The following is a 14,772-nucleotide window of genomic DNA, read 5'->3' on the forward strand; positions in this document are numbered from 1 at the left end:
GAGTCTAGTATGAAACGTTCCTTTAATTGCCTATATGTAAACCAGTTACATGTAAATCCTTCTTTATTCAGTTCTTCTTGGGATTTTAGGATTATTTTTCCATCTTTTAATTTCAGTATATCCTTATATGTCACCCAATATTCTCTCTTCAGAATTTCCCTTTTATATAATGCTTCGTTTGGGGAAGCGTGCATTGGTAAATGGGTACACCAAACCCTTTTGTATTTATTCCAAATTTTTAATAAACTTTTCCTAAAAATATGATTATCAAAATTTTTATCTACTTTCAGTTTGTCATAAAATAAGTAACCATGTAATCCGAATTTTAGTTCAAATTTTTCTAAATTAATTGTTCTCTTTTTTTGCAGTTTTACCCAGTCTAGTAACCAATCCATAACACAAGCATTGTGGTACCATCTTAAATTTGGAAATGCTAGACCCCCATTTTCTGTAGAATCATACAGAACCTTTAATTTTACTCTCGGTCTTTTATTGTTCCAAATGAAATTCGATATGTCTTTTTCCCAATTTTTAAATGTTCTCTCATTAATACTTATAGGAACATTCTGAAATAAAAATAATAGTTTAGGTAATATATTCATTTTAATTATTGACATCTTCCCAATCCAGGATAAGTTCAGATTTTTCCATTTTCTCAGATCAGATTTTATCGCATCCCACAATTTCTCATAGTTATTTCGAAATAGATCAACGTTTTTACTTGTTAGGGTGATTCCTAAATATTTCACTTTTTTCACCAGCTGAAAACCTGATTTTTCCTCCAACTGTTCTTTTTCCTCTTCATTCATATTTAACGTAAGAATATTTGTTTTTTCAACATTAATTTTGTATCCCGCTACTTTCCCAAATTTTTTGAATATCCTTAACAAAATGTCTATACTTTCAATTGGATTTGTAATAGTTAGGACCAAATCATCGGCATATGCCCTCAATTTGTATTCTTCCCCTCTTAATTTATAGCCTTCAATTTTTTCATTTTGCCTAATTTGTATTAATAATGTCTCTAATATAATTATAAATAACAACGGTGAAAGTGGGCAGCCCTGTCTAACTCCCCTAAAGATTTCACAAGTCTTGGTTCTTTCCCCGTTTATTATAAAGCGTGTGTCTTGTTTTGCATATATTGCCTCTATTGCTTTTATAAACTTTCCACCAAAATCCAATCTATTTAAAAGTCCAATCATAAATTCCCAGTTCACATTGTCAAAGGCCTTCTCCGCATCAATAAAATAAAGAGCCAGTTTTTTATCAATTCTTTTACTGTGTATTTCTATCAAATTTACCAAATTTCTGATGTTATCTTTAATCATTCTACCAGGGAGAAAGCCGGATTGATCAGGGTGTATCCAATAAGTCAAAAAAGTTTTGAGTCTTTCAGCCAATATAGAAGCAAACAATTTGTAGTCCGAATTTAATAAAGCAATAGGTCTATAATTTTTAGGAGACGTTAAATCTTTACCTTCTTTTGGTAATAAAACAGTTGTGGATTGTGACCATGTTTGGGGAATTTTTCCTTTTAGAGCTTCATTCATAATCTCTACCAACTGTTTTTTAATAGATTCTTCGCATACTTTGTAATATTCATTAGTAAAACCGTCAGGTCCTGGTGTCTTTCCATTTTTACTTCTTTGTATGGCCTGGGATACCTCCCCAATTGTAATTTCTGAGTTCAAAATGTTCCTTTGTTCTTCCGTAATTTTTTGAATTTGCAGTGAATCTAAATAGTTAGTTATTTTATTTCTTTTCACTATAGGTTTCTTAAATAACTCTTTATAGTATTTAAGAAAGCATTCCTTAATTTGGTTCTGATTAACAATAGATTTTCCATCTTCTTTCAATAATGTTATAGTACGTTTTGCCTTTTCCTTCTTTATTTGATAAGACAACAATTTCCCTGGCTTATTTGCAAATTCAAAAAATTTTTGTTTGGTAAATTTTATTTTTTTTCTCCATTTGATCCACTAATAAATTTGAGATTTGACCTTGTATAAATTTTATCTCTGATATAGTTTTCTGATCTTTAGGATTTCCTTTCAATTTTTTCTCTTTCTTTTTCAATTCTTCATTCAAATTCTCCAATTTTCCATTTCTATTCTTTTTAATTTCAGAGGTTTTCTTAATCGCCCACCCCCTTATGACAGCTTTGTGGGCATCCCATACTACTTGTAAATTTGTTCCCTTATCCAAATTCTCTTTAAAATAAGTATCGATTTCTTCTTTTAAATTTTTAATCAGATTCTCTTCTTTTAATATATTATTACTTATTCTCCAATTAAACTCCTTATTCCCTATTTTTAAATCAACTTGCACTGGGTTGTGGTCAGATAATATTCTTGGGAGAATTACAGATTTGTTAATCTTTGAAATCCAATGGGTGGAAACCAGGATCATATCAATACGTGACCAAGACACGTTTCCAATCTGTCGCTCCCAAACGCCATGGAGGCAGCGTGGCGCAGTGGTCTGAGCGTTGGGCTCAGGAGCACAGGGTTCGAATCCCGGCCGGGTCTCTTCAGTCACACTCTCTCGGCCTCAGAGGGCGGCCGTGGCAAGCCCTCCCTGAAGAAACTGCTAAGAAAACCCCAGCATGGGCCTCAGGGTTGCCGAAGTACGTAAGGAAAGGACCTGAGGCACAAAACAGCCGCCACCGTTGTCCCAAATGCATTGGTGCCACCTGCGCATGTGATACGCATGCCCTCTATGCCTTCATCCAAGTCATTGATCAAGATGTTGAATAGCACTGGGCCCAGGACAGAGCCCTGTGGGACCCAAATGACCGCTTCTCTCCAGGATGAAGAAGAGGAGCCCTGTGAAGAGGAGCCCTGTCAAGAAGAGCCCTGTGGAGTCCAGATCTCAGCCCAGAAGTCTGTTTTTCAAAGGTGCCTGGAGGACTTCAGCTACCCTCACGCTCCAAGTAGTGTCCATGGCCCACTGAACTCTTTCCTCTGGACTTGGACTACATCCAGGAGCACTTGGGCTGAACATGGCTTTGTGGTTGTTTAAAGCTAAAACCAAAAGCAAACAATTCTCATCCATATAGCCAGCATGGCTCACTGCTTTGAGCACTAGGACTCCAGACCAGGGTTTGAATCCCAGTGTAACCCACTGGCTGGCCTTCGGAGAGTCACATTCTCAAACAGTGATGGCAAATCCCTCCTGAGCCCCTGAGGCAGCGCTGCCCTTGTCAGAAACTTCTGGAAGGCATGCAAACAATGCTCATCGTACTGGGTCAGTTCATAACAAAAATGGTGGCATGCTCACTTCATAAACCATGCACAATAAACACTTTGCATGGCTCCTCTTCTTCATCCTGGAGAGAAGTGACCATTGGGGTCCCACAGGGCTCTGTCCTGGGCCCAATGCTATTCAACATCTTTATCAACAACTTGGAGGACAGAATTGGGGGCATACTTATCAAATTTGCAGATGGCACCAAAGTAGGAGTAGTACTTAATACTCTAGACAGGATCTACATTCAAAATGACCTGAATAGATTAGAAAGCTGGGCCAAAGCTAACAAAATGAATTTTGACAGAGAGATGTACGCACATGTATAGTAGACTCTGTGCAAAAGGGATCTAGGAGTCCAACTAGACCACATGTTGAACATGAGTCAACATTCAAACATATAGCCATAGTCTTAGAATCAGTATGTAAAGAGATCCTGTAGCACTGGTGTGCTGTTGTTTATAAGCAATATGTACTTAATGTGCTTGTTTTTAAATTAATGCTTTAACTGGATTCATGCTTTTAAAACTTTTGTACAACATATTGCTTTATTGGTTTTATTTAACTTTACTCTTAGCCACTTTGGGTCCCACACTGGGAGAAAAGTGGGATATAACTCAAATAACTAGCTCAACAACACTCAAAAATGTTCCTTTATCATCATCACTGGCTCATTTCAAGGCAGGACACAAGCAAAGGCCTCTTTAAGCACTCCTCTCATGTAAAGAGAGAGCTCTGGCAGAGCCTTCCTCTTCTTCTCTGCCTCAGTGCACTATTCTCATGTGAAAACAAAGCAGAATATACAGAACTGAGGTATCATAAAAACATGTTTAAAAACTCTTTGTATTAGGGTACATACAAGAGTTTCCATGGATGGGGCCAGTGTGATTCATGTACAAAAACTGGTTGCCAAATAAGAGTCAGACCCAAAAATCTTACGCAAGGTTATAATCCACCCATCTTCAAAGACCAGGAAAAGAAACAAGATCTTCCCACCACTTCAACAAGTCACAGATCGAAATGTTGCTGATTCTAAAATGATGAAGAGCATCTTGGTTCACAAACAGAGGCACACTTTTAAAAACTGTCCTTTTTTATTACAGCATAGCTCAGAGAGCATGCAGCATCTTCAAGCGCATTTCAAGAGGCGTGAAAATATCCCATTAGGTTCCTTTCCATCTCCTTGGGCAGCAAGAAGGCCTTCTTCTCCTCTCCTTTTGGCCAACGCGGCTAAGGACTTGAAAGTCTTTGGCTCGTAGATTGCCAGGTCGGCCAGTACTTTCCTGTTCAGTTCCACCTGACACTGAAATGTAAAGGAGAGAAAGACAGAAGTCATTGGTTGCCAAGGATAGCAGTAGCAGCACTTGCTGACAAATGGTCTCAAATATTTAGCTTTGGCTTAAGCATTAATAAAAATTGATTGATTGATTGAAATATTTAGCAATTTATTTATTGATAATTTGGATTCCCAAACAAATTCTATGTGCCAAGGAAAAAAGTCCTGGCAATCTGAGGCAAAAGACTGCATTTTCTCAGAACCCAGGAGAGTTCTGAAACTGGTTGTAAGAAGAGATTCCATGCTTTGGAACAGCTTTTCCAAAACTGATAGTTTCCAGTAGGCCTCCTATGGGATTTCTAGTCCATCTTGAAGAAGTACCAGGCTTGGGAAGCCAAATTTAAAACAATGATAAATGTTTTTTTGAAGAAACAAACAACAAAATGTGCCCCTATCTGTCAACAAAGACAGCTTCTATGCTTTCCTTTGCAAACCACAGAACTGGAAGAAACCACAAGAGTAATCTAGTCCACCCCTCCGGAAGGCAGGAAGACACAACTAAAACAGTCCTGAAAGATGCCCATCCAACCTGTTTAAAGACCTCCACAGGAAGAGTCCACCATCGGAAGCACTCTATTCCACTGTTGAACATCTCTTACAGTCAGAAAGCTCTTTCTAGCATTTAGGTGGAATCTCTTTTCTTGTAATTCGAACCCACTAGTTCATGTTCTACTCGCTAGAGCAGCGGAAAACAAGCTCATTCTATTATCTACACCAGGGTTTCTCGGGCTATTTGATGGGAACTGGCATCCCACCACCACCCCAAGGACTGGCACTGATCGAAGGACCATCACTTTGAGTAGCACTGGTCTACATGACATGACCATTTAGAAAGCAACTTAAGTAGCAGATTAATCAATTCAATTAAACAAATCAACATTAACAGTTCCATTTCTAATAGGTAACATGAAATAATTAATTTTCAAACTTAATACTCCATTTGGCCAGATGTTGGGAAGAAGCCACGTTGGTGAGCAAGCCCAGCCCAAAGCATTTCACAAATGAATGAATCCATTTCACTGCATGAAGATTCACAACAAAAAGCATCTCCCCACACCCTAAAGGTAAAGGTCTAATCGTAACTGACTGTAGGGGGTGATGCTCATCTCCATTACTAAGCCAAAGAGCCAGTGTTGTCTGAAGACGACTCCAGCGGCTATGTGCCCAGCATGACTGCACCGAACGCTGTTACCAACCTACCAAAGTGGTACCTATTTATCTACTTGCATTTGCATGCTTTCGAACTGATAGCTTGGCAGAAGTTGGGACTAGTGACAGGAGCTCAGCCCATCATGCAGCACTCGAGCTGATCCTCTGATCATCAGAATTGGCGCCTTAACCATGAAGCCACTGCATCCCTTAATACCCCAAACTACCCAAACTATTTTGGCACATTAGGCAGAAAACCCCTGAAGCCCCTTTACCTGTCAGTAAACAGATAACAAATCATATTACTATCTAATGTCCTTTTGTGACCACCCCAATATGCTTCCTGAGGCATTAAGTACATAATAGTAGGGCCAGGCTTATTGGTGAAGCAAAACCTCAAAATGGAATAGTCTTGAAGAAGAAAAGCAGCATACCTTGTAAAGGCCACTCATGAAAACATGGTACTTCACATCATGTTCAAGTGATGCAGCTTCAATCCTGGTCTGCCAGAGCTGGAAACAAAAATGAAGAATGCTGAACAGTGTTTATTCAGGCTGCAATGTTGACATGATCTGTCTGAGACAACAGTGGGGAACTTCTGGGCCTCTTCCATGTTGTTGGTCTCCGACTCCCATCAGCCTTAGCCAACAAGGACAACTGTCAGGGATGATAGGAACTGGAGTCCAACATCATCTGGAGGACAAATCCACAATGGACATTTTAATTTAAAAACTGCACCAAAAAATTAAACAAGGAGTACGTCTAAAACAATACCATTTTAGTACAAGTACACTAAATTTCAGTATAGCATTTTTAAATGTAAGTGATTACAAAACCTGTAAACAGGAGATGTAATAGAATGATCCAGATCTAATTTCTCCCCACTCCTGGTCTACACATTGCCAATGGTTCTCCCCCAGATGTTGCTCTCAGGGGTACCAAGAGATCCTGGGAGTTGAATCTGGGACCTTGTGCATGCTAAGCACACACTCTGCCACCAAACTATAACCCCTCACACATACACTCCCTCTTTCCTGTTATGCACTTTGTCTTCCCTCTTCACTTTGCCACTAAACTGAGAGTTCCCCAATTAAAGAAGAGAAAAGGTGCCTGAACACATGGCTTGTTCAAAGAAAAATACCTTCATCTGGAGTGAAATCTATTGGAGTGAATGGGAGGAGCATAACCCAAACTACAGGATGTGGGGGTCTTATCTAGTGGGAAACTGAACTCACTCCCTGAAGATCACTAATGGTCCTATTTTATCTACAAATTTAGCATGATTAGTTGGCTTTGAATGTTGATCTTTCCATTAGCTCCCAGGAAAGCTCCCAAACCCAGGTGTATATTACACTGATGTTAGGAACAGGGACCCAAAGAGTTGCCAAACGCCAGGATAGACTATTTGTCCATCTAGCCCAGGATTATCTACTTTGATAGGCAGCTGATTAGCTGATTGGAAAACCAGCTACAAATGGAACCGGAAAGGACTTTCCATTGTGTCCGTGTGCTAGTGTGGCCTGCTGAGAGTGTGCAGGGTGAACAAAGATCACTGCTCTCTCGACCGCTGCTCACCCCTGCTCTACTGGGTCAGCTTAGCACCCAATGCATCAAGGGAAGATCCACAAGATGCCACATGAAACTACACAACTGTCACAAACAAGGCAACATCTCTCCTCTTTACCGTTCGCATGTCTCTCTTTTTTTGACTTCTCGCATTGGTTGCAAACACGAATGCCCTCCGGACGGCACGAACCGCCAAGCTGTAGCAACGGTTTTTCCGTCCGCGGAAATGCTGGAAGGGAAAAGAGAGGGAGGACAACCATGAAAATGAGTCTTGTTTCCATTAATAATAGGTGGGTGAGTGCTCTCTTAATACATAAGGAGGTTTCTCTCCCATGCATACTGTCACACAGAACTTTGCATAGTCTATGACAGATGTTTCAGGAAGGTTGTAAATATTAATCCACACTTTGTGCTTGTGGCTTTGATATCTGAAGGGACTCATGAAGGCTGAGATCTGCTGGAGGGCCTTCATCTCTATCTCTTTGGTAGGAGCAAGGGAATGAGAGGAGGTCTTCTTAGCTGTGGCACCAGCCTCATGTTTTCATAGCCTGTGAGTGCAGCTAATAGCCGTCCCTTTGGAAGCCTGAGATGTCAACCTATGGCAGTGGTTCCCAACCTTTCTAATGCTGCGACTCTTTAATACAGTTCCTCATGTTGTGGCGACCCCCAACCATACAATTATTTTCATTGCTACATGCAAATATGTGTTTTCCGATGGTCTTAGGCGACCCCTGTGAAAGGGTCGTTCGACCCCCAAAGGGGTCCCGACCCACAGGTTGGGAACCACTGACCTATGGCAACCCTCTGGATGAGACAGCTCTAAGACCCCTGTTTTTCCCTGCTCTCCTCAGGTCCTGTAAATACAGACCCATGGCCTCCCTCATAGAGTCCATCTCACATAGGGCATCCCTCTCTTCCTCCTTCGCTCCACCTTTCCCAGCGTTATTGTCTTTCCCAAGGAGCCCTTCTTTCTCATGAAGCGTCCAAAGTACGACAGCCTCAGTTTGGTCATCTTGGCTTCATCCAGGGAGGTTTCTGGCTGCTTGATCTGCTCTAGGGCCCATTTGTTTGTCTTTTCAGCTGCCCAAGGGCTCCTTGGTGCTCTTCTGTCGTGCGGCAGCTAAAAAGGCCAATGTAATTTTAGGCTGCATAGATAAAAGTATAGTGTCTCAATCAAGGGAAGTATTCGTGCCACTCTATTCTGCTTTGGTCAGAGCCCACCTGGAATACTGCATCCAGTCCTGGGCACAATTCAAAAAGGATGTGGAGAAACTGGAGCCATGTGTCCAAAGGAGGGAGACCAAAATGGTGAAGGGTCTGGAAACCATGTCCTATAAGGAAAGACTTAGGGAGCTGGGGGTGTTTGGCCTGGAGAAGAGAAGGTTAAGAGGTGATAGGATAGTCCTGTTTAAGTACTTGAAGGGATGTTATATTGAGGAGGGAGCAAGCTTGTTTTCTGCTGCTCCAGAGAATAGGAAACACAGCAATGGGTGCAAGCTCCAGGAAAAGAGATTCTACTTAAACATTAGGAGGAGCTTCCTGAAAGAAAGGACTGTTTGACAGTGGAACACATTCCATTGGAGACTGTATTGGAGCCTCCTTCCTTAGAGGTCTTTAAACAGAGGCTGGATGGCCATCTGTCAATGGGGATGCTTTGATGGAGAGTTCCTGCATGGCAGAATAAAGGGGCTGGACTGGGTGGCCCTTCCTGGGGTCCCTTCAGTCCTTGGCTCCTGCGCGGAGCCTGTGGCTATGTGCCTTCCTCTTCGGACTCAGGGCCAGGGCCGCTGAGAAGGGCCTTCCCTTGAGGCCGAGGGAGTGTGGCTCCGTGCCCAAGGTCCCCAGGGGCTTCCGTGGCCGAGGGGAGGCTCCGGAGGGACTCCCGACCGACCCCTCCTCCGCGGCCCGGGGAAAGGAAGCAGGGCTGCCTGGGGTCGGGCCTCACCCGCGCGTGACGGAGCAGCTCCTGCTTCCGCCAAAAGCGGTCCTTCAGCCGGGAACGCAGCCAGAGAGAGGCGCTTAAGAACACCATCCCGCTTCCAGGAGGAGGAAAGGAGCAGCCGGGCGGCGAGGTTCCACTTCCGGTGCCGTTCGGGGAATCTCTTCCGGTGCAGAGGCTCTAAGCTGACCATAGAGTTCTGGGGAGAGAGCGCAAGAAGGGACCCGGTCAAGCCCCGCCCCCTTCTGCCGCCATGCGCAGCGGTCTTCAAACTGTGCTCTTTAAGGTCTTTTGGACTTCAGCTCCCAGCATCCCCTGCTGTTGGCCAAGATGGCTGAGGCTTCTGGGAGATGAAGTCCAAAATCTCTTAAAGTGCACAGTTTGAAGCCCATTGCTCCCCCCCAAGAAGGGCCCCGGTCTACCGCCCAAGAGCCCTCTCCATCATCCCTCTTAAGGGGAGAAAGGGCTTTGGGGGGTTATATTTTAAGGCCTTGCTTGGCCCAAGGCATGAGGAAGGTTCATGCATCCTTCCCCCAAGGCTTTGTGCCAAAACACTAACCCTGTGAGGGAGGCTAGCAAGCTGGCAGCAGGCCTAAGGCCACTCACTGGTTTCCATGGCTCTCTGGTGATATTGTTACTAATATCATCATCAGGGACATCATCCTAAGCTTTCCCCCGATCCAGGACTCAAGATGCCTTACAAAAAGGAATAATAATAATAATAATAATAATAGAGTATTATCTCTAGGAATTTCTAGGTCTTTCAGTGCAACTTTTAGTTAAAGTTGACCATAGAGTTGCACTGGAGGACCTAGATATTCCTAGAGAGAACATATTAATCAAATCCGCAAATATCAAAGCCACAAATATGGAAGGATGACTGTATTAAAAAGAACAAGTGACAAACACAGATTATAACATTAGGTTTGAATTAGGTCTTCCCAGTTTTCACAGGGCTGGGCCAGTTTCATAGAGAAAGCCTATAGCTCCCATAGTTGTTTCTCAACCTCTGTCTTAAGTAGGGCTTTCTAGGATTTGTAGCCTCCCCCCCCCCCCCAAAAAAAAATCCCTTTCCTAAACCCTTTCCACTTGTGCTGCACATGTGTGTTGGCATTCTGTATAGGAAGGCGAGTCCCTGGCAGCATTGGCTTGTTTTCTGCTTCACAACTACTGATTTGTAGAACAGAAACAGGAGGGGGCTTCTTTAACACACAACATTAACCAAGTTGCCCCAAAACCATGGTGGATGCCAGTCTTCCCCAACAGTTAAATGTTGAAGGCTATGGTGAGTATGTCTCCTGGTCTGGATGTGCAACAGTTCCATGAGATTTCTGCCAGTGCCTTGAGACCTGACCTCCAATTATAATAATAATATAATATTTATTTACTTATACCCTGCTCTTCAGCCAAAAGGCTATCAGAGCCTACAAATTGTTAATTGGACATTTCCCTGCCCTTAGGCTTACAATGTAAAGAGACAAGACCCAAAAGGAGAAGGGAATGGCAATGGGAAGGGGGAAAGTCCAGCAGGTCTTCACTCCCTCTTATGCCTGGACCAGGGCAGATGGACTGGAGGGAGGGCCCTTCTTATTATTTGTTATCTACAATGCCCATCAGGCCTAGCCAACATTGCCACAGGTGAAGGATGATGAGAGCTGTAGTCCTCAAATAGCTGGAGGCGTGCAATTCCCCATTTCAGTTTTAAAAGATGGGACATCTTAGACATTATTAGACTGGCAGTGGTGAGGAAATGAGGATGTGCTCTCGCTGGGGGACGGAGGTGTCCCAGCCATGGCTTGCCTGGGAATGACTCCTAAACCTGAAGCTTCTGACACCAGATCTTCTGCTGTCTCCTGCCACTGAGTCTTCAGTGTAAAGTCTGCACCTTTTGCCAACAAAAGTCCCACTAAAGGCAAGCATCGTTTTTCCGAGGCCAGGTGCAAAGGGGTTTTGCAGAGCCATCCAACTGCATTGACATGGGCTCCATGGTCCAGGAGGCAGCTGGCAATGTCAACGTGGCCACAGCTGGCAGCTCTGTGGAGTGGAGTGAGATGAAGACTGTCCTTTGCATTAATGTTCACAGCACTTTCTCCCACCAAGAGTTGGACGATAAGCAGGTATCCAGCGGTTGCGGCTTTGTGGAGTGGCGTGCGCCCATAATGATCGGTCAGGTTCGCATCTGCTTGAGCATTGAGAAGCTGCTCCACAATCTAGAGAGGGAGAAAAGGAGAGTAGCATTATGTCCTCCCAACGTCCCCAATCTGGAGAAAATGGGAGGAGGAAAGGTAAACTGGGACATTTTAAAAGCAGTTGAATTAAGTAGGGAGAAAAAGGATTAATCAGGACTGTCCCTGTCAAACTGGGACAGTTGGAGGGTATGTAACAGTAATGAATTACCTTTCCTAAAGGAATCAATTAATAACAAGAATGAATTTATTTTTAAAGATTAATTTAATTTTGCTACTTCCCAGAATTAAATGCGAGTTCAACAACGCCCGCTCCTTCTACTAGTAGTTATTTCTTAGACGGCCAACCTCATGATTGCCAGTGTTAGAAGCAATGGAAAGCGGTGTCCTTCCCAGGCCGTCCTGGACATTCACACTGGCCCCCTTCTCCAGCAAGAGATGTAGTGCTTCAGTTTTTCCAACTTCGGCTGCTATATGCAGTGGTGTGATGCCCCCTTGGCTTCTGAGACCTGGACTGCTGTGTTGGGAAATGAGTAGGTCCATAATATGCAACTGGTTGTTGGCTGTTGCCCAGTGCAAGGCAGCCCACTGGTTATGGTCCACAACAGCTGGATCTGCGCCATGCTGTAACAGTAGCTGCGTCATCAGGATGTGCCCATTGGCTGCTGCACAGTGAAGTGGAGTCAAGCCTCCGTGGCTCGATGCTGTTCCTGTGGCACCTCGACTCAGGAGGAACTCTGCCACTTGAGTGTGCCCACTCCAGGCAGCATGGTGCAGGGGTGTGTGGCCAGCACTGTCACCTGCATTAATCATGGCTCCACGCTGGACAAGAAACTTCACCAACATGGTGTAGCCATTCAGCGACGCAGCATGTAAAGGCGTCCACCCATTCTCATCTCTAGAAGAGGAAAACAAAGTGCAAAAATCCGAAACAAAGATATTTAAAACATCTTTAAATATCTGAAGTGAAGTCACGTAGAAGATGGAGCAAGTTTGTTTTCTGCTGTGCCAGAGGTTAGAACACAAAACAATGGATGCAAATTATAAGACTCCGAGGAATCTACCTCTTTGGAGGTCTTTAAACAGAGGCTGGATGGCCATCTGTCGGGGATGCTTTGATTGAGATTCCCTGCATGGCAGAATGGGGTTGGACTGGATGGCCCTTGCGCTCTCTTCCAACTCTACGATTCTATGATTCTAAGATTCTTAGACACATCCTGATAGTAAAAGCTGTTTGGCTAGACTGCCTTAAAAGATAGAACCCTCTTTCTTTGGAGATCTTTAAATAGAGGTAGGATGGGCAGAAGAAGTGTTTAATTGCATTTTCCCGAACGACAGTCAAAGAATCATAAAGTTGGAAGAGACCCCAAGGGCCATCCAGTCCAACCCCCTGCCATGTGGTTGGACAAGATGGCCCTTGTACCCCTTTCAAATCTAAGGGTCCATACAGAGACAGGCCAAAATAAAGCTGCTTCAGGTCACTTTGGAGGTACACTGTTTAAATGACGCATGCGTCTTAAGAGGTCAGAAGCTGTGCCAAAGCTGAGCTCCAGTCCTTAGGAGTGGAGTGTGGCTTTGGCATGGCTTCTGGCCTCTTAGGACGCATGCATCATTTAAACAGCTTTACCTCCAAAGTGACCCCTAGGATATTATGTCTAAACTATTTTAGTGCTTTGACTATAACTCCTGAATAATAATAATAATAATAATAATAATAATAGGTTCAGTGGAAATGGGTGAAAATGAGTTTCTGAAAGGTTGCATGAGAGTAGATGTGACCTCTGATTAATAAGAGGAAGAAATATACAAGGGAGGCAAGTAACAAGGGAAACCCAATGTATGAATCAAGAAAGAATTCGAAACTCTCAATATTTCTAGAGACTTTTTCTCCTCCCCAAAGCCACCCAGATTTCTTTTATGATGGAATCTGAACTTTTTGGTTGCTTTCCTAGGTACAAGGTTGGCTAAATATGGCAGCCGAAAGAAGACTCACCCACCATCCATGTGCCCCTCCTCACCTGCTCTCTGTGGCTGCCCCTTGCTTCAAGAGCCGCTTTATCAGGTATGTGTCCCCATCTCTGGCTGCCCAGTGAAGCTCCTTCCAGCTCAGTTGCACAGCAGCTGGATAGACATTATTTTCAGAGGGCTTGGCCATTAATTCACAACCCTCCCCAGCCATGTTTCCACCTGTAGTAGCTTCCTCGCTCAGCACCATCCACCTCCTCTCCAACTCAGCCTTTTCATGTCTTCTTGTGCCTTTTGAAGGAATTATAGTTATAAAGGAATTATGAGAAACAAGTCATTGAGTTGCCTGGGGCAGAGCAGCAAAAACACCCACCCACTTACTCCTACTCACTCATTCAATCCCACATGCAGAGTAACTACAGCGCTACATAAATCTACAGCGCTATATAAAGTATAATAATAATAACTACAGACAGGCAAATTATTTCAGCACTTGAGGTGGAAAATTCCACAAGTATCTTCCTTCCCTACTTGCTCTGCAGTAAAAAAAAGTAATACTGTATAGATGCGGTACATACCACCAACAAGTGATGTACCGGCGCCAATTCTGGGGTTAGGGGCCGCGCGGCAATCGCACGGTCCCTAACCCTAGAACATGCGGGCGGTGTAACAATGGCAGTGTCTTTTGTACATGGGCGCCGTCATTGTTACGTAAGTGCTGTGTGGCATCTGCACGTTGCCGCGTGGCGCTTACATAATGAGTGCGCCAGTGGCACACTTGTTACACCGCTCCTGCAGCTTAAAAAGAACCCGCTTTCCCCTCTTCTAGAACATGGCCACATAGCCCGAAATCCCCACAAAAAACTAGGGTCATATTTCGCTTACCCGTCATTTTTCTTCCACTGTGGATTGGAGCTCTCTTTATTTATGGCAAGGCTGCCCCTGAACAAAAATGCAGCTTGTTATTCCTCCCGAGTGTTGGCTTGCTCTGGAATGTGTGTTTGTTCTGGAGTTTGGGCCCGGCTCTGTTGTTCCTTCTGCCCTTCTAATCTTCTGGTTTACCTTTTGCTAACCCTTCCTTCATAGCCACACAGGGTTGTCCTTGGAAGAGCACCTCTCCAAAGTAAATTCGTTTGCACACAAGAAAGCTGCAGGTGCCCATGATAATGACAGTCACAGAAAGTTATGAATCCGCTGCAGTTGGCAGAAGACGCCTCTCTCCCCCAAAGAATTCCTAAAGCAGCAGGGGGAAAGAAATCAGTGAGCAGATCATATATTTGGGACAATTATTTGTCCCATTGATACTGGTCAGCTCAGACATGGAGCCAGTGAGCTCCTTCCGAGGTATTGCTTCCCTGTGATCTGTGCATATTTGAGTGCGC

At 43.8% G+C, this 14,772-nt stretch overlaps 2 protein-coding genes across 3 annotated transcripts; both read right to left on the reverse strand.

The window, feature by feature from the left end:
* Positions 1–4,324: 4,324 nt before the first annotated feature.
* MRPL20 (mitochondrial ribosomal protein L20) lies at positions 4,325–9,408 on the reverse strand. The gene is made up of 4 exons (XM_042479751.1): positions 9,246–9,408; positions 7,419–7,529; positions 6,169–6,246; positions 4,325–4,552 (listed from the first exon to the last, which is right to left on the reverse strand). Exons 1-4 carry the CDS (start codon positions 9,330–9,332, stop codon positions 4,379–4,381), a joined length of 450 nt encoding a protein of 149 aa, XP_042335685.1. The 5' UTR covers positions 9,333–9,408; the 3' UTR covers positions 4,325–4,378.
* A 124-nt stretch (positions 9,409–9,532) lies between these two features.
* On the reverse strand, positions 9,533–14,772 carry ANKRD65 (ankyrin repeat domain 65). Of its 2 annotated transcripts, XM_042479749.1 has the most exons (4): positions 14,276–14,772; positions 13,444–13,681; positions 11,774–12,323; positions 9,533–11,449 (listed from the first exon to the last, which is right to left on the reverse strand). In XM_042479749.1, the coding sequence occupies exons 1-4, from the start codon at positions 14,280–14,282 to the stop codon at positions 10,958–10,960; spliced, it is 1,287 nt and encodes a 428-aa protein (XP_042335683.1). In that variant the 5' UTR covers positions 14,283–14,772; the 3' UTR covers positions 9,533–10,957. The 2 variants fall into 2 exon arrangements, with proteins under 2 accessions (XP_042335683.1, XP_042335684.1); XM_042479750.1 differs by lacking the exon at positions 14,276–14,772 and having other exon boundaries at positions 13,419–13,550.

Source organism: Sceloporus undulatus, chromosome 7, assembly GCF_019175285.1.
Source record: "Sceloporus undulatus isolate JIND9_A2432 ecotype Alabama chromosome 7, SceUnd_v1.1, whole genome shotgun sequence".
Classification (NCBI taxonomy): domain Eukaryota; kingdom Metazoa; phylum Chordata; class Lepidosauria; order Squamata; family Phrynosomatidae; genus Sceloporus; species Sceloporus undulatus.